The sequence below is a fragment of the Nicotiana sylvestris genome, chromosome 11 (assembly GCF_000393655.2).
Source record: "Nicotiana sylvestris chromosome 11, ASM39365v2, whole genome shotgun sequence".
Taxonomy (NCBI): domain Eukaryota; kingdom Viridiplantae; phylum Streptophyta; class Magnoliopsida; order Solanales; family Solanaceae; genus Nicotiana; species Nicotiana sylvestris.
This window is the reverse complement of record NC_091067.1, coordinates 115,209,520-115,233,904: the sequence shown is the minus strand read 5'-3', so window position 1 is coordinate 115,233,904 and position 24,385 is coordinate 115,209,520. Positions and strand designations below refer to the sequence as shown.

The 24,385-nt window shown below is 40.0% G+C and overlaps 1 protein-coding gene across 1 annotated transcript; it reads right to left on the bottom strand.

The window, feature by feature from the left end:
• Positions 1-7,647: 7,647 nt before the first annotated feature.
• On the bottom strand, positions 7,648-8,181 carry LOC138881526 (uncharacterized). Its single transcript, XM_070161760.1, has one exon. It carries the CDS (start codon positions 8,179-8,181, stop codon positions 7,648-7,650), a length of 534 nt encoding a protein of 177 aa, XP_070017861.1.
• Positions 8,182-24,385: the final 16,204 nt, after the last annotated feature.

The following is a 24,385-nucleotide window of genomic DNA, read 5'->3' as shown; positions in this document are numbered from 1 at the left end:
TTGATTATGCCATGAGATGGCTTGTTATTGCGCTTAGGCCGTAAGGGGCCCCTCTCGGAGTCTGTACACCCTCAGTGAGTGTAGGTACCTAGTATGAGATGTGATATAGCCCGAGGGGCTGATGTTGTTCCATGTTATTGCCCGAAGGGCAGATCGTGATTTATGATATGCCCCAGGGGCTGATTACGAGTGATTGTGAGGTAGCCCGAGGGGCTGGTTCTTTTGATATTATGCCTGAGGGGCGGTTTATGGTACATGTTTTTGCCCGAGAGGCCGTTTATGTTTCCATCCTTTTTACTCAGTGTTTTATCACTCGTTTGAAACTATTGAAAGTTGTTTTAAAAGGCTTTTACGGAAGCTGAGCTTGATTTACGAATTAAAATATTTCTGTACTTTTTTGGAAATATACTGCATTTGATGTAGCGTTATGACGTGGTTTATGTGTTTTCTTACTACTCAGCTTTCATTTACCTTTATTACTTACTGAGTTGGAGTGCTCACATTACTCCCTGCACCTTATGTGTAGATTCAGGTATTTCTGAACCAGGTAGTGTGTGTTGATTGCTCAGAGGCAGAGTCATCGGAGTTTAGCAAGGTAGCTTCCCGGCGTTCGCAGCATAGCTTTTCTCCCTCTTGTTTCCATTAGATTGTATTTAGTACATTTTTAGACTCTTCATTGTATTCAGACCTTAGTAGATGCTTGTGACTTGTGACACCCCGATGTCGGGCTTGTATATTATTTCCGCACTGTTCATTTAGACTCGTATTATGAAATATTTGATTAATTAAAAGCTTAAAAATGATTCTTATTGATTAAATGGTTAATTCAGGAGTTGTGTCGGCTGGCCTAGTTTCACGATAGGCGCCATTATGATCGGGTCGATTTTAGGGTCGTGACAAGTTGGTATCAGAGCCTAGGTTACATTTGTCTCACGAGTCATGAGCAGGTTTAGTAGAGTCTCACGGATCGGTACGGAGACGTCTGTGCTTATCGTCGGGAGGCTGCAGAACCTTTAGGAAAAACTTCACATTCTTGAATTCTTATCGTGCGTCCTTGATTCATCTTGAAATGTAACTTTTTGAATTCTTTCCACGCGTTCGTATGCGTGCATGAGCTCTCGGTATCAGTTGTGCATTGGCGGCTTGTGATTCTTTGATCGAGGGGTGAGATATGATCTCTGTGTGTTGATGTTGGGCTAGTCTGGAGGACTTGAGGTCGTATTTTTACCTATAGTTTGAGCACTGAGGCGTTGATTATGTGAGCACGTGCTTTTGGATTCGTATGTCCGATAGTGCCCCTACTAGTAGGAGTGATGAGTGGATAGCTACATGATGAGTGTGATGTGACTGCGAGATGTGTTCATATGAATTGAAGGAGACGAGAAGGATCTGCCTGAGAACAGAAAGAACTATTTGGTACTTGATTTCCATCTCGATTTGATGTATAGCTTCGAGTTATGGGAGTGTGAAGAATCTTTTCATGTTTTCTAGTTGGGGAGCAAAGTAAATTTCATGTTACGATATGAGTTTAGAATCAGGAAGATTAAGTGACTTTGTAATGTTTATGATGGTGGAAGGGTGTAAAGAGATGCTAGTTTGAGGCGAATCAGGTGGGTTATCTTCTGTGGAGTGTTCAGAAGTTGGCGTGATCCTTTATGTTGTTTATTCGAAGATATCCTTTACCAGTGAGATATATATGTGTTGCAATTTGAATTTGGGTTGCTTAAGAGAGTGGGCTTGACTGTTACGAGGGTGAATGTGAGATTTGTAGGAGATTTAAAGTACTAGATGGTCTGTGTTTCATGAGCTTATGAAGGATTGAGTTTAATCTCACTATGGTATTATGGTAGTAATAGAGTACATGCATTATGAGTTATTGTGTGTTTTGATCTATGGCTTTGAGCCAAGTGGGGGAGTCTGCTATTGATTAGTTGATTGCACGGTTATGTGCTATATTGGTTCCAGTTTGAGGTGTACGGGTGAATCAGTTATGGATTACAGAGATTGAGACCAAGGATGGCTCGAGTAAAGGAAATTTTTTACAAAGGGTATATTGTGCTTCATAGGTGTATGAGAATCACGGAATGTCTTGAGTGGTTATTGGTAAAGGATGTGCAGTTCATAGAGCAGGAAGTGCTTGGTTGTAGGTGAGGCTACATTTTGTGGTGTTGGATTGCTATTGGAGCACAGGTCGTCCAGTCTGTTTGATCGGGCTAATTGTGGTTTGAGTAGAGTGGATGACTCTCGAGAATGGTTCTAACGGGTTCAAGATTTTACATGTAAAAATTGGAGATTTTCAAGTTGTATAATTGGCTAGAAACTGAGGTTTGCATTGGAGGGTATCAAGACTCGTGGTATTTCTATATCATTAGGGGATTCTATATAGCAGTATCAGGAAGGTGAATGTAATGGCTTTGGATTCGCAGGAAGTCTCTTTAGGGTAGGTATTTCGAATGTGGTGCTTTTGGGAATATTTAAGAGAGTATTCAGCGGCTTATGAGCCTTAGACGGTGTGGATTTTATGCTTGGGTCTCGTGTGGTGAGTCTGGGTAGGGGAATTGTGGTGTTATATCAAGAAGGAATATCAAGTTGAAGGTAAACCAGAAAGAACTTGGATAGATAGGATAACTTGGTAGTATGCCGGATAGGCATGGTAAGGATATGATTAGTTCTTTGGGTGCTTACGAGGTAATGAGTTTCTACATGTGTTTTGTTGCAATTCTCTTAGGTTTTAGTGACCGGCATGCTTGGTTGAGTTAGAAGGATTCAGTCCTGACGGCTTAGTTTTGTGCAAATGAAATTCGGAGAGTTCTTGATGGTTTCTACCATGGTTAGAGATGCGTATTTTCTACGAGTGTGAGGAGCAGATGTGTAGTGATTTTCTTCTAGATGGGATCAATGGAAAATTCTTGGCTAGTTGAGTACGTAGCTGCTTGTGGCCCGGAAGGGATATGAAGTTCTCATGTTTATCCTAGAATGATATGGTATGTGCGGTATGTTGTGTAGTATTGATATTTGCATGTGTAAGGTTACTGTTCAGTTTTGAAAGGAAGGTCATAATTCTTGGGTAGCATGGACAGTTTAAGATGACCAGATAAATGAGATCACTGACTGGTATAGCTTGATGAGAGTATGCATTTTCAAAAAAAGAGCAAGTGTATGAGTTGATGATACTCCATTAGTATTATGGCACTCTCTGGTTGGATCGACTGCTAATATTCAATTTTGCTTAGTGGCACAGTAGAGTTATAGGAGTACCTCTCATGGGATGATTGGGTATTAGAGGTGTGTTGTATATTCAGATGGTGGAGTTGGGATCGGATATGGTGATTCACGTGCTGAATGGATTTGGAGGCTGGAGTTCTCATAGACAAGTTAGGTCGTGGTTGTGGATCGCATGTATCGGCCTTGTGTGGTGGCTATCGGGGGTTTGGAGAACCGAGGGGATCCTTTGTTGCTTGGTATGTTAGATTTTGGATGTGATATTGAGAATAGACTAGTTGTCTCAATGTTGTGTTATTCTAGGCTGATGTGCTAAGACGACGACGTTGGCTATGCCGGAAATGCCACGGATTGAGTAGCAAGGTTCGATGGATTATGTTCCTAGTAGGGTGGTTTCATTTATTGAAGACCCAGCGGATGGCTGGGAAGGGTTGTCTTTCTTATTTGGCCTTCGTGATGCAAGTCAATGCAGAGACTCCTACCACTGAATCAGTTCCAGTGGTGAGGGATTTTTCGGATATGTTTCGTACTATCGGGCATGTCGTCGAGCAGGGTTTTTGATTTCGGTATTAATTTGGTGGCGGGTACCATATCGTATGGCACCGGCAGAGTTAAAGGAATTGAAGGAGCAGCTTCAGGAACTCCTTGATAAGGGGTTTATTGGTAGGCCAATATGGATGTGTGTTCTACATCGAGTCGGCTTGGTTGACTCCGCGTTGTATTGTTGAGGTATGTTTTGATTCAATTGTTATTGAGCTTATTAGTGACCTAGGGAGATTTATGAGTTACCTTTCCGTGTTGCGAGGTGTTGGGATTTGTTGGTTAGAGGCATTTGTGGTATGGTTTTTTTTTTGGGTCTCTCAGTGGAATTCGAGCGGGATGAGTATTGAGTATTGCTCGGCGGATGGCGTATCGGTTGTGTCCTTTCGGGTTTGTGTAATGTTATGTCAATTGCTTCGCACTGGCTATGATGATTTGCTTTGGTTCTAGACAGCGAATTGCGTGCGGTTGTCGATTTTGAGCATAGTGACTTGAGGTGTTTCATGTGGACTAGTGTTTGGATAGGGTCGCGCATTGCAGCGAAGTTATGTGAAGGTATGACCATTCGAATTGGATTTGTGTGTTTTGTTTCTATGACGTGTGACGGGTTCCTAACATTTGTTGCGGTGGTACTAGTGAGCTTGCAGTACAGATCTTTCATTTGAGTCATTTTCATGATTTGAGTATGTTTGGATTGTTTCTTATTGGTGCGCGGATTTCACAAGTTGTGGCTTTAGTTTGTATTGATGTGTCATGTCACTAGAGTAGTTGTGTTGGATAAAATGAGATCGTGGGATCTATAATGAATACAAACAGATTCAATTTCAGCATGTTGGAAGGATAATATCAAGGTTCGGCTCAGAAATTTGCTATGATCCTTGCCAAAGGAAAAATGGCTTCATGAATGGTTGATCTGAGGAATGGCTATGACTTTCTACCTATTTCATTCATCATTTGTAGTATAAAGAAGTGTTGGAATGAGGCTTTATTTGATAAAAGGCTTATTATCAGAATTAGGATGTTTTGAGCAACTGCTGTGATTAGAAGTTATCGCTACGAGTATTTGAGTTATGTGGTATATCATGTAATTGCATCTGAGGTTGTAGGTATGGTTTATTACAGCTTGTTCGGGCTTATTCAGAGTATAGATGTGAGATTCTGATCTTGTAAATGATTTCAGAAGTGGAAATGTGGTTCAAAGGTTTATGGGCTAGGTTGGATTGCAAAATTTCAGTCATATTGTATTATCGGACCGTTATGAGATAGGGTGACATGGGATCACCCCCGGGTATGTGCATGGTAAGGTTACATAGAGATTTGATAGTTTTCAGAACAACTCTGGTCATATTCGAGGACGAACGTATGTTTAAGTGGGGGAGGATGTAACAACCCGACCGGTCATTTTGAGCTTTTGCACTTCGCTCGGTAGTTCTCACGCATGGCTAGCCCCATTTGATATATTATGACTTATGTAAATTATCGATTTTGGTTTTCAGGGTAATCAGAATGAATTTGGAAGAACAGTTCTCAGTTTGAAGTTTAAAATTTGAAAGTTTTGACCAAGTTTTGACTTGTTTGTATATGATCTCGGATTGGAATTTTATGATTTGGTTAGCTCCGTTAGGTGATTTGGGACTTAGGAGCGTGATCGGAATGTATTTTGGAGGTCCGTGGAAAGTTTAGGCTTGAATTCGCGAAATTGGAATTTTAGTGTTTTCCGGCTGATTGGTGAGACTTTGATTTGGGAGTCAAAATGGAATTCCGGAAGTTGGAGTAGGTCCGTTGTGTCATTTCTGAAGTGTGTACAAAATTTCAGGTCATTCGGACGAGGTTTGATAGACTTTTTGATCGAAAGATAAATTTGGATGTTTTTGGAATTCTTAGGCGTGAATCCAATGTGATCTTGGTGTTTTGATGTTGTTTTGATATTTTCAAAGGTTGGAACAAGTTTTAATGATGTTATGGGATATGTTGGCATGTTTGGTTGAGGTCCCGAGGGCCTCGGGTGAGTTTCGGGTGGTTAACGGACCAATCTTTAGTTTTGAGTGTTGGCGGATTTTGCTGGTTTGTGTTGCAGAAGGTTTGTTCATCGCGTTCGTGGAAGGGCTTCACATTAGCGAAGAGTGTTCTCTGAGATGGCAAATTTTTTTCTCCGCGTTCGCAAAGGTGTAGACGCGAACGCAAGGGGTAAGCTGAGTATTCATCGCGTTCGCGAGGAGGTTGTCGCGTTCGCGATGGTTGAGCTAGTAAAGGTCCGCGTTCGCGAGTGGTTCATCGCGATCGCGTAAAAAGATTTCTGGGTCTGAGGTAATTGTGCTTCGCAAACGCGAGGGAGCTACCGCATTCGCGAAGGGTTAAACTTGCGCAGTTAGTTTATATTTTAAAAACGAGGGTTTAAGTCCAATATCACAAAAAACTATTGGAGAACTCGGGAGAAGGTGAAATTTGAGGAGATTTTTAGTGGAGCAATTGAGGTAAGTATTCTTCATTCATATTTGGTTTAATTCCATGATTTAGTCTTGAATTTCATCATTTAATTTGAGAAATTTGAGTGGAAATTGGGGGAAAATGGAAGAAAAGTTTGAGAATTCTTTTGGGGATTCGAATGGGCAATTGAGGTCGGATTTTGATGAATTTGATATGGGTAGACTCGTGAGAGGATGAGGATTATATTGATATGATTTTTATCAGATTCCGAGACGTGGGCCCAGGGGCCGGGTTTGAGCAATTTCGGGATTATTTATGTAAATTGGATACTTTCGAGTGGGCTTTGTTCCCTTAGCATATTTTGATGGTATAAGTCTGATTTTTGTTAGATTTGGAGCATCTGGAGGCCGATTCGATGGGCGAAGGCATCACGGGCTAGAGTTTGGACCGGATAGAGGTAAGTAGTGATTGTAAATGTCTGTTCTGAGGGTATGAAACCCCAGATTTCACATCGTTGTGCTATTTTGAGGTGACACACACGCTAGATGGCGAGCTTGGGGTCATGCATCGTTGGGGATTGTGACTTAGTCCATCCTGTAAGCACGTGATTTTTGACCCTCCCCGAGAATTTTCACATTTTAGCATGAATATGTGAAATTAGGTCTAGTATAGCTATTTTAACTATTTTTACTTTATTTCGTTGCAAAAAGAAAATTTCAAAAAAATATAAATTTTAGTTTATGTATCTCTCATAAACTTGAAAAATACAAAAAATTGTACTTTATTTTGGTACTTTATATAAATTCGAAAATTACAAAAATATAGTTCTATTAATGTTTGCAGTCATTATAATTTTGAAAAATACAAAAAATATTACTTTATATTTTTATCTTTATTAAAGAACGAAAATTGCAAAAAATAGTTTTATTAATATTCTATAGTCATTTTAACTTTGAAGAATACAAAAAAACATTACTTCATATTTTATCTTAATATTTAAAAAACGAAAATTACAAAAATAGTTTTATTAATATTTTGTAGCTATTTTAAATCTTGAAAAAATATTTAAAAAATATATAGTTTTGTTTGAATACTAGTCTTATTTTTGGTAGTTATTTTGCTTACATAGGACTAGTTAAGCAACGTGTTCCTATTTCTCGGGTCCGGGCAAAAGAATAATATTCGGGTTCAAACTACCCGGTTTTAGGCCTAATTTTCGGACCTAGCCCATAATAAACCGTGTCCAGGACACGTGGGGAACCCCACCACGCGTGGGGGACATATGCCTTGAACCCCACCACGCGTGGGCTCATTTTTCTGGGCATTGTGTATCAAATACACGGACAAAGGACCAACGAAGGGGACTTTTGAATTTTTGGGGAAAGTTCGACATTGTTCATCAGCTTCTTCTTCTTCAAAAGAAGAAGAAGCAAACCCTACTGTAAAAAAAAACGATCCCTACCTCCCCGCGTCAAAACCCACCGGCAACCACCCTCCTCCTCCTGTCCAAACAGCCCCCTCCATCACCCGAACAACGCCCAGCTCCTCCGAACGACCACCATCGTCGTTACCATCTCCGCCATCGTCGACCTCACGACCACCAAACAAAACCAGAAAAACCATACCCCGAAACCACCTACGTCCACCCCCCGTCGTCTTCCCCACCGTGAAACCACCATAACCAAACAGAAACCAGTCGCGAACCACCCCCCCTAACGCCTGAACACCACCGGACAACCCCGACCGGAGCTGCTCCACCATTTTCAGCTTCGCTGCATTTCCGAGCAGCTGGTTCTGCATGCTTTCGCGTCGCACCCCCTCGTCGTCCCCCCCCCTCGTCAATGACCCACCACCAGTCGACCATCCTCCTGTCTGAACTCCCGTCGTCACTGCCCAAAACCACCATGAACGACCACTAAACTCCCTCCATCGCTGCAACCCCGACGACCACTGCTGTTCGTCGTCCCCATGTCCAGCGATGCCTCCGGCCATTAAACACTGCCCTTTGACCCCACAGTCGTCGACCAAACAGTCCGTCAGTGAGGTCGAGTTGTAGTCGAGTTCCAGTCCAAAGTCCAAAAGTTGAGTCGAGGTCCGGTTCGTCGAATTTGTTCCGGGGTTTCGTTGTTGTTCCTCGTTCAGTGAAGTCCGGCTTGAATTCCGTCGGGGTCGTGTTTGTCGTCCTGAGTTTGCCGAGGTTCAAAGGTTAGTAAACCTCAAGCATTAGATAAGGAAATGTCACGTTAAATGTTCGAAGATGCAATATAGAAATTGGTATGATAATTTTCTGCTTATGTTTTAATTTTTGCTCATTTTGCGTTATGTGATTTTTGTTTATCCGATGTCATTTGATTAAATTGGACTCGTTGTTCTATGACACAAGTTGGATGCTAATCTGTTCGTCATTTCCTTTGCTTAGTTCATTCGGACAAAATTAGTATTAGTACTTGTTGTTACTACTTCCGAAACACTCGCTCACTAAACTCATTTTATTAATTTTTTGACAAGTTATGAGATTTTAGCAGTAAAGAAGCCCTAAGGTTTAGTATTGTTAAAGGCGCAAAAATGACATCCTTTTAAAAATAAAAATAATAATAATAAAAGAAAAACGAGACAAGCTTCGCCAAAAAATAAAAATGTACAGATTGCGGAGCCCTCACAAAATATATGTATTAAACACTTAGACTCCGGGACGGGCCGTTTAGCAAAATTCACGGCCCTACCCAATATAATAATGCGCTAGTTGCTTTAGGCGCGCCTTTAATAATGTTATCTCCCTAAACTCGGGTGTACATTTATGTGACCCAAATCCAAATCTCAACGAAATCGAAATGTGTCTCTAATCACGGGTACATTGACTGTGACGTGGTATAAGATGCATTTCCATGACGTTGCAAATTCCTTTTTTTTTAATAATGAATGAGACGAGCCTCGCCAAATAAAAATACAAATTGCGGGGCCCTCAATAATTAGTCATAATAAATACTTAGAATTTGGGATGGACTGTTTAGTGAATTTCACTGCCTTCCCTAAAGATAATAACGCGTTAGCCTCTTTAGACGCGATTTAATTAAATTACTTTCTTAAACTCGGGTGTGCATTTCATGCGACCCAAATCCAAATCCTAAAACATCAAATAAAATATGTTTCGGATTGTGGGTGCATTTCATGTGACACAGTCCAAAGATATGTTTTAAGCGATGTTCACATTCCTAAAAAATAATGATAATAAAGCGGTAAAAGATAAAATTTGCACATGGTTCATAATTGTATTAAAAATCAGATAAATAAGCCAAATATAACAGTTGAGCGACCGTGCTAGAACCACGGAACTCGGGAATGCCTAACACCTTCTCCCGGGTTAACAGAATTCCTTATCCGGATTTCTGGTACGCAGACTATAATATAGAGTCATTCTTTTCCTCGATTCGGGATTAAAATTGGTGACTTGGGACACCCTAAATCTCCCAAGTGGCGACTCTGAAATAAATAAGCAAATCCCGTTTCGATCGTCCTTTAATTGGAAAAAAACCCCCCTGCGCCCCCTCGGGTGCGTAAAAAGGAGGTGTGACAGCTCTGGCGACTCTGCTGGGGATAAATGACTCAGAACCACTGGTTCAGGGTTAAGAATTCGAGCTTGAAATAATTGTTATTATTTAGCTTTATTTATTATCTGATTTTTTTACATGTTTGAGCCTAAGGTGCTAAATGCTGCTTTTACCGCTTTGATATTATTTGAACTGTATATAAACTGTGCCGAAACCTTTCTCTTCTTACCTCCGGGGATGTGCTTACTGGTTGAGACTCCCTATTCTGTTAGTGTCATACCCTAAATAAAAGAGGCTCGGAAAGTTTCTAAGCCGGCTGGCCTTTTGGTTCCCGGAAAGGAGCTCCTTCCTCAGCTCGAGTTGTCCGCTCGGGTACACTGTCTAGAACACCGACCCAGGTTTTTGAACCTAGTATAACAAAGCCACATGCCGGATCCCTAGTAGGAACGTTTATTTGCATCATGTGCATTTGACTTAGGGGACTCAACATAGGGGTTGGGTCCGTCTAGGACAAGCAACCTGAAAATAATAGACCATCTTATGGCATCCTATGTGCTACATGTTGTATTCAGTCAAGGGCGAATGAGTCAATGGGTCATTTGGTCATTTCCAGCATGATGTTATTTTAATCAAAGCATGGGGAACATTTGTGGAATCCAAGAAGCCTTGGAATTCCCTATGTCCCCCACGCTTGCTTTTTGGGAAAACACATGGGGAACATTTGTGGAATCCAAGAAGTCTTGGAATTCCCATATGTCCCCCACGCTTCATATGTTGGAAAAAGCGCATGGGGAACATTTGCGAAATCCAAGATGTCTTGGAAATCCTTATGTTTCCCATGCCACATTTTGAAAATAACAATAAATATAAAAAAATAAAAATACATATAAAAACAAGGCATGAAAATTCAAAAGATTTTGTATGTTGTCATCATTTTCCACAAATTAGAAAATCGTGAAAAGATGAGGAAATGACAGTGTAGAGATATAACTACTTATTTTTAGAAAGAAAAAAAAAACAAATGTCCAAGTAGTGTCGAAACTCTGCCGAAATTTTGAGAATATAAAATAAAAAATATATGTCTTATTAGTTTGTTTTATTAAAAAAAAAGCATTAATAGAAAAGAAAATTGTTTGTCTTGCCATAAAAATGAAAAAAAAGAGTCTTGTTTTTAAAATATGTGTTATTTATTTGTTTATGAAAATGACAAAATTAAAATAATCCAAAAATATTTTCTCCATTATTGGCTTCTCTAGGAAGTCTTTCTAATTGTTTTCAAAAAATAATATAATATAAAATAAAATAAAAAAACAAATCCGAAAATATTTTGATTCTTTTTTCAAAATTGAAAAGAAAATTCAAAATCCAAAAAAAAACATTTTGAGAGGCATTTCTTTTATTAAAAGCAAAATTCCGAAAAAATATTTTCTTCTTCTTCTTTAGAATAAAGAAAAAAAGAGCAAATGAAAATTCAAAATATATCTTAGAAGTGTTTCTTGTAAAAAGAAAATCAATCAAAAAATGCTTCCTTTCTTCTTTTAAAGTAGTTCTTTTGCCCGAACTACGCGGGTTTGATTCTCACCGGATGTGAGATACGTAGGCAACCCTCATCGGGTCCAACCCCACCTTTTGCTAAAATAGCCAAAAATCAAAAAATTTAATCTTGTTATAAATAAGTCGGGTGATGTCCAAACAAGTCGGGTGATGTCCAACTTCCCCTTTTACAAAAAATAGCAAAATAATATGTCAAATTTTAATTTTGTTATAAATAAGTTAGGTGATGCTGTTTTGTCCTGAATAGCCGAATGTTCCCGAAAGGGACGCCGGAAGGCTGACTTTGCATAAACAACCACCTTTTGGGTCATTTTTTAAGACTTGGTCCAATTGACCCACACAGCCTTAAAAATCTTCGTCCCCGAGACGTCAAAAGGCCGTGTTTGCAATATTGACTTTTCTAAATTCAAAAAACGATAAAAAGAGTCATAAATAAGCCAGGTGATTCTGCTTTGTCATAAATAGCTGAATGTTCCCGAAAGGGACGCCGGAAGGCTGACTTTGCATAAATAGCCACCTTTGGGTCATGTTTAGGATTGTTGGTTTAGTTGACCCACATAGCCTTATAAATCTTCGTCCCCGAGGCGCTAAAGGGCCATGTTTACACCGCCAAATCTTTTAATGTAATTTGGAAAGAAAAAAAAATCAAAGAGTCAGCGGTCATGTGAATGCCGTCTTTTGTCATAATAAGCCGAGCCAGCTTCGGCCGCGTCTTAAACCGTTCTTGCCGAAATAGCCTTAGAGTATCTTTCAGTTGTCGAAAGGTTATTTTCGTAAAAGAATGGACAAGTTTGTAAAGTGTCAAAATAATCCTCCCCGGCCTCAAAATTCATGTGAAAATTGGAAGGGGCCACATTTGCAAAAATAACTGTTTGGTTGCATTTGTCGAACAGAGAAAGGGAGCTAGCCTTTTGTTTTTGAGTTTATAAATCTCTTGATTAGAATAATGTGGGTTGCTTGAGTTTCAAGTTTGTAGGTCATCTTCAAACCTTTGAAACTCAGTTTGTTCTAATATGAAAATTGAAAAATGTTTACTGTTGTTTATCTTTTATTGGCACGAACTACGCAAGGTCTGATTCATGCGGGGTCATGATACGTAGGCAATCTCCATAAGATTCGACCACAACAAAAAAAAATGAAAAAAAATGAAAAAGAGAAAAAAAAAAGAAAAAAGGAAAAACAAAGGTAATAAATAAATAAATAAATAAATATATATATATATATATATATATATATATATATATATATATATATATATTGATAATAATAAGGACCGACTGAGTCCATTCTAACATATTTGGTTTTGAATTGTGAAGAAAGTTGAGGTGGTTGGTTTGTGCCTCAAAGAAAAATGACAACTAACGTCGAAGCTGCTACAAGTGCTCCAGAGACTCAGAGTGGGAAGGTTCCTCGTCATGAGTCACAATTTGCGACACAACAAGAGCAGTACCACTCTCCTGAGTATCACTCGTACTCGTTTGATCTTGCTGCAAAAGCTGAGAAGCCTGCCCGAAAGATGGTACAGGAAGAAATGACCCAACGAGTGAAAAGCTTGGAACAATGGTTGGAAAACATGCAAGGGCTAGCAGGCCAAAAGAGTGTTGCCTTCAAAGATCTATGTATGTTCCCCGATGTCCACTTGCCGCCTGGTTTCAAGACCCCCAAATTTGAAAAGTACGATGGACATGGAGATCCCATAGCCCACCTGAAAAGGTATTGCAATCAACTGAGAGGGGCAGGAAGAAATGAAAAATTGTTGATGGCTTATTTTGTGGAAAGCCTTACGGGAGTAGCCTCCGAATGGTTTATGGATCAAGACACGTCTCGCTGGTATGTCTGGGATGACATGGCACAGGCCTTTGTCAGACAGTTCCAATACAACATCGACATTCCCCCAGACCGCATTTCCCTTTCAAACCTGAAGAAGAAACCAAGTGAAAGTTTCAGGGAATATGCCATAAAATGGAGAGAGCAAGCAGCTCGAGTTAAGCCACCCATGGATGACCACGAGCTAATTACTGTCTTCCTTCAAGCGCAAGAGCCAGATTACTTTCAAAACATGGTGTCCGCAGTTGGCAAAACCTTCTCGGAAGCAATCAAAATTGGAGAAATGGTAGAGAATGGTCTTAAGACAGGCAAAATTATAAGTCAAGCTGTTCTTAAGGCCGCAACTCAGGCTGTCCGGGTTGAGTCAGATAATCTTAGCGGCACAAATGAGGAGATTGAAGAAATCATGATGACATCAGGGTCTAGAAGAGGTCCCAGGAGAACATCTCGAGGGTATGAGCAGCCTCCTCAAATTTTCTATGGCTCCCCTGAGCAGTATTATCCACCTCAGGACGCTCAATACTCTGTCGCTCCACCTCAGTATGTTGTCCAGCCACCAAAACACCCCAGGAGGCGAGCACGAGCATCACAAAATCTCCAGAAGTCTCCACAAAATTTTCAGGTGCCCTATAACCCACAGCCAAGCCAGTGGTATAAAGGGGAACAAAGGTTGAAAGATAATTTTACACCAATAGGAGAGTCCTATGAAAGCTTATTTGAGAAATTAAGGAATCATGACATGATTGCACCTATTCCTCCAAATCGTGTGGACCCACGTGCAAGAAGCTTTGACCCTTCTAAAAGGTGTGAATACCATTCCAATGCCCAGGGGCACAATGTTGAAAGCTGTCGGGATTTGAAAAGAGAAATAGAAAGAATGATCCAAGAAGGGCGGATTGTGATCAATAACAGTGACATGGAGCACTCGAACCCTATCGAGAACTTGTTGACAGAGGGTGACGATGTTGAAGCTGGTAATATTGATGCAAAGCTCAGTGGCTAAAATGCCAATTTTGATAAAGTGGGAGGACGTTTTGTTCCTTGGTCAGCAAGAGAGAAGCTTGTGGTGGCTCATTTTGTTGTCATTTCTGTTGTTCGGATTATTAGGGTTATGAGTCGGATGTTGTCTTATCCAGTTTGTTTTTAGGATTTTGTTCGGGATTGTTTTGATTGTTTTGTTATTCAAACCATTTTGCCGGTAGTCTAATACAAAGTCGGTCTTTTGTTAGTTCCAGTCGTCTTTTGTTTAGTCCTTTTATCATTTCGTTCAATGACGATTCTAGGGACATGACATGCGCACACACTTTGGGCCTAGTCTTTAAAGTTAATCATAAAACCCTAGAAAGGCGATCAGACCATTTAAAGAAAATAAGGACGGTTTGAGATTATTCAGAGCTTGAGTCATGTGGAACTGGGGCAAGTTAAGCACAAAGAAAACCGTTAAAAGCAAGATTCGCCAAATTGGCATGAGGGTCAGTCATGATAATGAGAGTGTCGCCCAACGGTGCTTAGAAATGACAAAGGAAAATAAAATGTTTAACATAATTGTCAAGTCCAGCACCATCAGAAGAGACTACAAATTTAAAGTGTGTTGTTTGCACTTGGCATGTTTTGAAGGCTGAAATGACGAAGGCATTTTGTTCTGCTACCTAAACACTTTATCCTTCGTTACCCCTTTTGAGCCTTATTTATTTTTCTTTCATACCCCTCGTTCGGAATTAGCAGCAACGAATAAAATACACAAGCATGGCGGGTAAGAGAAAAGAAAGAAAAGAAAACAACAAAATGGAAAAAGAAGAATTAAAGAAAAAGAGAGAAAGAAAAAAAACGACAAAAAGAAAGGAGAAATGAGAAAAGAAAAGAGAAAAGAAAAGAAAAGTGATAACAAAAAAAGCAAAAAAAAGAAAAAAAAAAGAAAGTCAAATGGAGAAGAGGAATTGGGAACTACGTTTGACCTGATTCCTCAAAGAGGATACGTAGGCGCTTCACGGCTCGGTCATAGTTTTGAAAAATGAAAAAAATCAATTAAAATATCCCCAAGCAAGAAACTGGGGCAAAAGTTGCGTTTGATGTAAATAAATCTAATTCCGAAGGTTGTAATTAATAACCCAAAATTAATGCATTTTTGAGCCTTTAATACCCTTTCTTTCTAGCCCTATCCAAAACCCACATTACGGTCCAAAGAAAGACCTTCTGACCAGTCTTCAAAAGATGCCAAGTCAGACAAATAAGATTCTTACCGGCGAACATAACATTCTGTTCCACAGCAGAAAGGACTCTAATCTCCAGCAGAAAGAGTCATACCGGCGACACTCCAAATCCCCAGCTGGAAAGTGATACAAATGAGAGAGTCTTATCGGTGAAAACCTTCACAGGCACCATAAGGCGATGAAAGCTGAGAGAAGAACCCAAAAATGAGAGAGACTTGATAGTGAAAACCCTCCGGGCACTACAAGTCGAATAAGATTGAGAATCAGATGGGGAATCGCCAATTGAAGATCTTGAAAGATGATTGACGGTAGAGGATAGGCCACATACGCATGTCATGGCCATTAGAGTCGGTATCTGCATTTGATAGGGTTTTTATTTATAGTTTCTTTTGTTAAAGAGTCATGTTTTTTTTCCTTTGTCTTTTTATTCTGTTCCCTTTTATCTTTTTCCTTTCATAGAAAATCCCCAATAGAGTCTGTCTGGTCAGAACAAGTATGAAATGACTTCAAATAGGCCATCAGCTTTCCAAAATGAGATCTGACTAGTACATCTAAGTGGTATAGTCAGCAGGGAACAAACGCGAAGCCAGTGTCAAAAAGATATCCCCAGCAAAAGGGAATTGACAGAAGGATTGACAAGCGTCAAGAGGGATACCGTTGCCTTTATCAAAAGTTATAAACCTCAAGGCCAAGGCCCATGGACAAAGCAAGGAAAGCAGTGACCATGATTTGGCGAAATCCATACTAGACTAAAAGGTCGGGGAAATGCCAGTTTCCGAGCTATCCCACAAAAAAGAGGGATATCCCCAGCATAAAGGGATTGTACCCAGCAAGTAAAATCGTCCCCAACAAGTTGTGCAACGCAAAGCAAGGAAGGAAAAAAGGAAAAGCCATCCCGTTGGGAGTATCACAACCAACCACCATGTTTTAAACTAACAATTTTGTTTGATTTGAAACAGGTAAAGGAAACGGCATTGATGCAGAAACGCATGCCACAAGGGATATTATCAAACTGGGGCAGAAAATTTTCCTTCCATTTAGAAAATTTTCTGGAAGTCAGGTACCCCCAGCTGATAACGTTTTACCCCCCAACAGGTAAGTAAATCAAGGGAGGTAGTCTTTGAAGGAAGAAGCTATGCAAAAACAAAACAAAAAAAAAAAGAGAAAAAAGAATAATAAAAAGAAAAACAAAAAGAATAAAAAAAATAAAAAAAAAAAAAGAAAAGGAAAGTCATCCCCGTCTAAATAATCCCCAACAGTTTCGAGGGAAGACAACACAGGTAAGTAAATAATTAAAAAAAAAAGAGAAAGCGAAGGTTTCATTAATAGGAGACGCACTTCCTAGTTTGAAATCATTAGAGTTCTACCCATAGGAGATGCATTTCCTCCTAAGTTTGAGTTTTACCCATAGGAGACGCATTTCCTCCTAGGTTTGTTTCAGTTTCACCCATAGGAGACGCATTTCCTCCTAAGTTTAAGTTTTACCCATAGGAGACGCATTTCCTCCTAAGTTTAAGTTTCACCCATAGGAGATGCATTTCCTCCTAAGTTTGTTTTACCCATAGGAGACGCATTTCCTCCTAAGTTTATGTTTTACCCATAGGAGATGCATTTCCTCCTAAGTGGTTGTTAAAGATAACACCAAAAAAGAAAAGACCTAGTCTGATGAACCTTCTCCTAGGATCAAAATCTTAGTCTGACGAATTTTTCTCCTAAGATAGAGACCTAGTCTGACGAACCTTCTCCTAGGATCAAAATCTTAGTCTGATGAATATTTCTCCTAAGATACCAAAAAGAAAAGACCTAGTCTGATGAACCTTCTCCTAGGATCAAAATCTTAGTCTGACGAATTTTTCTCCTAAGATAGAGACCTAGTCTGACGAACCTTCTCCTAGGATCAAAATCTTAGTCTGATGAATATTTCTCCTAAGATACCAAAAAGAAAAGACCTAGTCTGATGAACCTTCTCCTAGGATCAAAATCTTAGTCTGACGAATTTTTCTCCTAAGATAGAGACCTAGTCTGACGAACCTTCTCCTAGGATCAAAATCTTAGTCTGATGAATATTTCTCCTAAGATACCAAAAAGAAAAGACCTAGTCTGATGAACCTTCTCCTAGGATCAAAATCTTAGTCTGACGAATTTTTCTCCTAAGATAGAGACCTAGTCTGACGAACCTTCTCCTAGGATCAAAATCTTAGTCTGATGAATATTTCTCCTAAGATACCAAAAAGAAAAGACCTAGTCTGACGAACCTTCTCCTAGGATCAAAATCTTAGTCGGATGAATCTTTCTCCTAAGATACCAAAAAGAAAAGACCTAGTCTGATGAACCTTCTCCTAGGATCCAAATCTTAGTCTGACGAATTTTTCTCCTAAGATAGAGACCTAGTCTGACGAACCTTCTCCTAGGATCAAAATCTTAGTCGGATGAATCTTTCTCCTAAGATACCAAAAAGAAAAGACCTAGTCTGATGAACCTTCTCCTAGGATCCAAATCTTAGTCTGACGAATTTTTCTCCTAAGATAGAGACCTAGTCTGACGAACCTTCTCCTAGGATCAAATCTTCGTCTGATGAATCTTTCTCCTAAGATACCAAAAAACAAAAAAAAAATGACCTAGTCTGATGAACTTTCTCCTAGGATCAAAATCTTAGTCCGATGAATTTTTCTCCTAAGATAGAGACCTAGTCTGACGAACCTTCTCCTAGGATCAAAATCTTAGTCTGATGAATCTTTCTCCTAAGATGCTAAAAAAAACATTTTGAAAAAGAGTCATTCTCCTAAACCCAGGCGCCCACCTGAATAACGAGAGGAATACATTTCAGTATTTGCATTTCATGTTCCAGGCGCCCACCTGTATAACGAGAGGAATACATTCAGTTTTTACTATCAAGTGTTGAAATTGGGAGCCCGCCCATAGAACAGAGGCATACATTCCAGTCTTTAAATTTCTTACCAGGCACCCACCTGTAAAACGAGAGGAATACATTTCAGTTTTACTTTCAAGTGTTGAAATTGGGAGCCCGCCCATAATAACAGAGGCATACATTCAGTTTTTACTTTCAAGTGTTGAAGTTGGGAGCCCGCCCAGATAACAGAGGCATACATTTCAGTCTTTACTTTTCAAGTGTTGAAATTGGGAGCCCGCCCATAATAACAGAGGAATACATTTCAGTCCTTACATTTCAAGCATTGAAGTTAGGCGCCCACCTGTATAACAAGGGAATACATCCTAATCTAGTGTCTAGTTCACTCTCAGCACTGCATCAGTAGTATCAGTGGGCTACGATTTTGCTAACGACTCACAAACCTCCCCAGGGCAAACTGGGTTAGGAAATTTTGTTTGTTTTGTTTGTTTTGATTGTCAGGGACCCGCCTGTAGAACGGAGTTTGTGGTAAAAGCAGAAGGACTACAACAAAAATCCCCAGCACTCAATCCAAGATAGAAGCAACAAGAAGCTCGCCCCAAGAATGCGAGTCAACAGTCTGAGAGGGTCAACAAAAGCTAGTCACAAAAAGAAAAAAAGAGAAAAAAAGAAAAAGAAAAAGAAAAAAATGAATGAATCCGAAGCACGGAAGTGGAGAACGGATGTGATCTGCTCAAGAACTAGCGCCTACAACTAGCAAGTATCAAGGTTCAAATCCAAAGTCTGTATGAAGCACCATTCAAGACTCAAGACCAAGTTTCAGAAGACTTGAAGATAGGAATCCTTGTAACTAGTAGCTGATAGGCTTAGTTAGTCTTTTTCAGTTTTCATTTTTTGTTGTAATGACAGGACCGCGGACCGGAACCTCAACGGAACGGCACCTCGATCGGCTCTTCACCTCGGTACACTCTACCATCTCTCTCATTCCCGAACTACACGTGGCCTGATTCCTGTATAACCAAGGATATGTAGGCAGCTCAGATACCAGGGCTCGGTCACATTCCCTCCCTTTCCTTAAGTGTAGTCCGTCCAAGTAATGGTCGGGTCAAAAACACGTCTAGTCGTTCTTTGTCGGAAAACTCTTCGTGTTTCCAGTCAAAGAGGGGCAGCTGTAAGCACGTGATTTTTGACCCTCCCCGAGAATTTTCACATTTTTAGCGTGAATATGTGAAATTGGGTCTAGTATAGCTATTTTAACTATTTTACCTTATTTTGTTGCAAAAAGAAAAAATCACAAAATATATATATAAATTTTAGTTTATGTATTTCTCATAAACTTGAAAAATACAAAAAATTGTACTTTATTTTGGTACTTTATATAAATTCAAAAATTACAAAAATATAGTTCTATTAATGTTTGCAGTCATTATAATTTTGAAAAATACAAAAAATATTACTTCATATTTTTGTCTTTATTAAAGAACGAAAATTGCAAAAAATAGTTTTATTAATATTCTATAGTCATTTTAACTTTGAAAAATACAAAAAAACATTACTTCATATTTTATCTTAATATTTAAAAAACGAAAATTACAAAAATAGTTTTATTAATATTTTGTAGCTATTTTAAATCTTGAAAAAATATTTAAAAAATATATAGTTTTGTTTGAATACTAGTCTTATTTTTGGTAGTTATTTTGCTTACATAGGACTAGTTAAGCAACGTGTTCCTATTTCTCGGGTCCGGGCAAAAGAATAATATTCGGGTTCAAACTACCCGGTTTTAGGCCTAATTTTCGGACCTAGCCCATAATAAACCGTGTCCAGGACACGTGGGGAACCCCACCACGCGTGGGGGACATATGCCTTGAACCCCACCACGCGTGGGCTCATTTTTCTGGGCATTGTGTATCAAATACACGGACAAAGGACCAACGAAGGGGACTTTTGAATTTTTGGGGAAAGTTCGACACTGTTCATCAGCTTCTTCTTCTTCAAAAGAAGAAGAAGCAAACCCTACTGTAAAAAAAAACGATCCCTACCTCCCCCGCGTCAAAACCCACCGGCAACCACCCTCCTCCTCCTGTCCAAACAGCCCCCTCCATCACCCGAACAACGCCCAGCTCCTCCGAACGACCACCATCGTCGTTACCATCTCCGCCATCGTCGACCTCACGACCACCAAACAAAACCAGAAAAACCATACCCCGAAACCACCTGCGTCCACCCCCCGTCGTCTTCCCCACCGTGAAACCACCATAACCAAACAGAAACCAGTCGCGAACCACCCCCCCTAACGCCTGAACACCACCGGACAACCCCGACCGGAGCTGATCCACCATTTTCAGCTTCGCTGCATTTCCGAGCAGCTGGTTCTGCATGCTTTCGCGTCGCACCCCCCCGTCGTCAACGACCCACCACTAGTCGACCATCCTCCTGACTGAACTCCCGTCGTCACTGCCCAAAACCACCATGAACGACCACTAAACTCCCTCCATCGCTGCAACCCCGACGACCACTGTTGTTCGTCGTCCCCATGTCCAGCGATGCCTCCGGCCATTAAACACTACCCTTTGACCCCACAGTCGTCGACCAAACAGTCCGTCAGTGAGGTCGAGTTGAAGTCGAGTTCCAGTCCAAAGTCCAAAAGTTGAGTCGAGGTCCGGTTCGTCGAGTTTGTTCCGGGGTTTCGTTGTTGTTCCTCGTTCAGTGAAGTCCGGCTTGAATTCCGTCGGGGTCGTGTTTGTCGTCCTGAGTTTGCCGAGGTTCAAAGGTTAGTAAACCTCAAGCATTAGATAAGGAAATGTCACGTTAAATGTTCGAAGATGCAATATAGAAATTGGTATGATAATTTTCTGCTTATGTTTTAAATTTTGCTCATTTTGCGTTATGTGATTTTTGTTTATCCGATGTCATTTGATTAAATTGGACTAGTTGTTCTATGACACAAGTTGGATGCTAATCTGTTCGTCATTTCCTTTGCTTAGTTCATTCGGACAAAATTAGTATTAGTACTTGTTGTTACTACTTCCGAAACACTCGCTCACTAAACTCATTTTATTAATTTTTTGACAAGTTATGAGATTTTAGCAGTAAAGAAGCCCTAAGGTTTAGTATTGTTAAAGGCGCAAAAATGACATCCTTTTAAAAATAAAAATAATAATAATAAAAGAAAAACGAGACAAGCTTCGCCAAAAAATAAAAATGTACAGATTGCGGAGCCCTCACAAAATATATGTATTAAACACTTAGACTCCGGGACGGGCCGTTTAGCAAAATTCACGGCCCTACCCAATATAATAATGCGCTAGTTGCTTTAGGCGCGCCTTTAATAATATTATCTCCCTAAACTCGGGTGTACATTTATGTGACCCAAATCCAAATCTCAACGAAATCGAAATGTGTCTCTAATCACGGGTACATTGACTGTGACGTGGTATAAGATGCATTTCCATGACGTTGCAAATTCCTTTTTTTTAATAATGAATGAGACGAGCCTCGCCAAATAAAAATACAAATTGCGGGGCCCTCAATAATTAGTCATAATAAATACTTAGAATTTGGGATGGACCGTTTAGTGAATTTCACTGCCTTCCCTAAAGATAATAACGCGTTAGCCTCTTTAGACGCGATTTAATTAAATTACTTTCTTAAACTCGGGTGTGCATTTCATGCGACCCAAATCCAAATCCTAAAACATCAAATAAAATATGTTTCGGATTGTGGGTGCATTTCATGTGACACAGTCCAAAGATATGTTTTAAGCGATGTTCACATTCCTAAAAAATAATGATAATAAAGCGGTAAAAGATAAAATTTGCACATGGTTCATAATTGTATTAAAAATCAGATAAATAAGCCAAATATAACAGTTGAGCGACCGTGCTAGAACCACGGAACTCGGGAATGCCTAACACCTTCTCCCGGGTTAACAGAATTCCTTATCCGGATTTCTGGTACGCAGACTATAATATAGAGTCATTCTTTTCCTCGATTCGGGATTAAAATTGGTGACTTGGGACACCCTAAATCTCCCAAGTGGCGACTCTGAAATAAATAAGCAAATCCCGTTTCGATCGTCCTTTAATTGGAAAAAAACCCCCTGCGCCCCCTCGGGTGCGTAAAAAGGAGGTGTGACACATCCCGAATGACTGTTTTACTGCGTATTTGATTGAAAACTATTTGCTATCATTATGTTTTGGGCTGAATGCCATATTTGGGCCTCGTGCCAACAGTTTTGGACCCTTACGGGATCTTCACTACTATTCCTCATTGTTTTGATTTTATACTTATACTCAGTCATGCTATATCCTACTATTTTCTTAACTCAACCATGTTTACTCTGTTTTGACATCTTAAATGATATTTTGAGCCGAGTATCATATTTCTACTGTGCCCGAGTGGTTTTTAGAGATTTCTGACTGAGTAGGGCCGAGGGCTGTGTTGTGAGGTTATTATGGGATCGGGCTGCGTGCTGCAGCGGTATTGTGTGATTCATGATTATGAGGCCGATGGCCGATTTGAATGCCACGAGGTGTCTTAATATGAGGCCGAGAACCTGTTTGATTATGCCACGAGATGGCTTGATATTTCTTTTGGGCTGTAAGGGGCCCCTCCCATCCCCCAGTGAGCGCGAGTACTCTGAGTGAGTGATATATTGATTATGCAACAAAATGGCTTGTTATTGCGCTTGGGCCGTAAGGGGCCCCTCCCGGAGTCTGTACACCCCCAATGAGCGCGGGTACCCAGTGTGAGATGTGATATAGCCCGAGGGGCTGATGTTGTTTCATGTTATTGCCTGAGGGGCGGATCTTGATTTATGATATGCCCGAGGTGCTGATTACGAGTGATTGTGAGGTATCCCAAGGGGCTCATTCTGTTGATATTATGCTCGAGGGGCGGTTTATGGTACATATTTTTGCCCGAGAGGCCGTTTATGTTTCCATCCTTTTTACTCACTGTTTTATCACTCGTTTGAAACTATTGAAAGTCGTTTTAAAAGGTTTTTATGGAAAATGAGCTTGATTTACGAATTAAATGAATTCTATACTTTTTTGGAAATATACTGCATTTGATGTAGCGTTATGACGTGGTTTACGTGTTTTCTTACTGCTCAGCTTTCATTTACCTTTATTACTTACTGAGTTGGAGTACTCACATTACTCCCTGCACCTTGTGTGCAGATTCAGGTATTTCTGAACCCGATAGCGGGTGTTGATTGCTAAGAGACAGAGTCATCGGAGTTTAGTAATGTAGCTGCCCGACGTTCGCAGCACAACTTTTCTCCCTCTTGTTTCCATTAAATTGTATTTAGTATATTTTAAGACTCTTCGTTGTATTCAGACCTTAGTAGATGCTTGTGACTTGTGACACCCTGATGTCGGGCTTGTATATTATTTACGCACTATTCATTTAGACTCGTATTATGAAATATTTGATTAATTAAAAGTTTAAAAATGATTTTTATTGATTAAATGGTTAATTCGGGAGTTGTGTCGGCTGGTCTAGTTTCACGATAGGCGCCATCACGATCGGGTCGGTTTTAGGGTCGTGACATTTACTTATTTCGAATTGAGGTGTGATTTGTTGTTTAGATATTGTTATGTCTGTTTGAGGCCTCGAGTAGGTCCGTGTTATGATATGGGACTTAGTGGTATGTTCGAACGGGGTCCCGAGGGGCTCGGGTGAGTTTCGGATAGGGTTGGGTTGTGTTGCGTTCATTTTTGATGTTTTGATGTCGTTTCTTCAAGCATAAATAGTACCACATTAAGCGAATAAGCTCCATTTTCTATTTTGATTGAAGCATTAGATCTGTATCGTAATTACGTAACCATAGCAAAAAGAATCGTCGAATTTGGACATCGTATGAGGGAGTTATGCTCATATTAGTGTTGGAGAAGAGAGCTGGTGCTGATGTTTCGTAGATGCAAAGTTGGGTCCGCATCTACGGCCCCACAGGTGCGAAATATGGTCCTCAAAAGCAGAAATTATAGCTGGAAATGCGCAGGTGCGAAGTTTTTATTGCAAAAGCAAAAGTCCCTGAGTATAAAAATATCAGACTGCGTTCTTTTGGTATTTTGAGCATATCTTGAGTTCTAGAGTTTCGATTGAGGTGATTTTCACGGCTTTCTTCTGGTCCTTTCATGGGGGGTCGGTATCTAACTACAATTTTTCTATTTTAATGTAAT

Bases quoted from the DNA above. Each gene is read 5' to 3' on its own strand.
- LOC138881526 (XM_070161760.1), bottom strand. From the start codon at position 8,181: ATGGCCGGAGGCATCGCTGGACATGGGGACGACGAACAGCAGTGGTCG.